The 1,195-nt window shown below is 38.1% G+C and overlaps 1 protein-coding gene across 1 annotated transcript; it reads left to right on the forward strand.

The window, feature by feature from the left end:
- The first annotated feature begins 29 nt into the window (after positions 1-29).
- Positions 30-1,093, forward strand: LOC111786896 (prolyl endopeptidase-like). The gene is made up of 3 exons (XM_023667094.1): positions 30-155; positions 499-613; positions 756-1,093. Exons 1-3 carry the CDS (start codon positions 129-131, stop codon positions 1,091-1,093), a joined length of 480 nt encoding a protein of 159 aa, XP_023522862.1. The 5' UTR covers positions 30-128.
- The last annotated feature ends 102 nt before the right edge of the window (positions 1,094-1,195 follow it).

A 1,195-nucleotide genomic window follows, 5' to 3' on the forward strand; every position in this document is an offset into this window, starting at 1 on the left:
CATCTGTCATTTTTTTTATGTGCCAGGGATCAATCAATCTCAAAGAACTAGAACCACATTTTCTGCCTCTTCCTAAGCACGTATCGCAGATTTCTTCAGGACCAAATTACGACTTTTATTCATCGACAATGCGATTTACCATTTCATCACCTGTGGTATGTGAATTTCTATTGGTCGTATATTCTTAAGATTGTTTTAACGCACGTGGTTGCTCGTAACTGTGGCTGAGGCACAAAACTTTACGGAAATGAATTGCAGATTGCTTAACGGTCAAAGTTATGTCGATTTTCATATCTTATGGAGTGTTTGTGGGCAGTTTGATTCGTCTCTATTGTTAAAACTAGAACTGCTGGTTGCTAGAATCAGTAATATGAACTAGAATGATATCTATCCTTTGGAATGTAATGATTATAAGAACTTAACCTACTTAGACTTTAGGACAAATGTAATAATGTCCGACTGTTTGCTGCCCATTAATTGTTATTTAACTTTCAACAGATGCCTGATGCTGTGGTTGATTATAACCTATCAGATGGAAAGTGGAATATCATTCAACAGCAAAGCATTCTTCATGAACGAACACGAATTCTTTATGGAACGACTTCCTCTGCAGANCGACTTCCTCTGCAGCAGCATCAGGAGAAATATCTAATGAGTCGGAGATTTCTACGGGTGAAGCCAACTTCAATGATGATCAGATGTGGAACACCCTCTCTGAATTTTATGCTTGTGAACACTTCAATGTCTCATCACANAAGCATCAGGAAAAATATCTAATGAGTCGGAGATTTCTACGGGTGAAGCCAACTTCGATGATGATCAGATGTGGAACACCCTCTCTGAATTTTATGCTTGTGAACACTTCAATGTCTCATCACATGATGGAGTTTTGATTCCTTTAACGGTCGTATACTCTTACAAGAGTAAAAGAGAAAATGAAAACCCTGGATTACTTCATGTACATGGAGCTTTTGGTGAGCCACTCGACAAACGGTGGCGCAGCGAGTTGAAAAGCCTTCTTGATCGTGGCTGGGTCATTGCATATGCTGATGTTAGGTTCGTAAGCATTTATACTTCCTTGAATTCTGAATGACTTCATGGCTTGAACCTTTTATTGATTTAGCTATGATAAACAGCTTACTTTGGAAATGGTTTTAATTCATCTTATGAACGTTAAACTTATTTCAGATTCCAT

Source organism: Cucurbita pepo, unplaced genomic scaffold, assembly GCF_002806865.2.
Source record: "Cucurbita pepo subsp. pepo cultivar mu-cu-16 unplaced genomic scaffold, ASM280686v2 Cp4.1_scaffold003263, whole genome shotgun sequence".
NCBI lineage: Eukaryota > Viridiplantae > Streptophyta > Magnoliopsida > Cucurbitales > Cucurbitaceae > Cucurbita > Cucurbita pepo.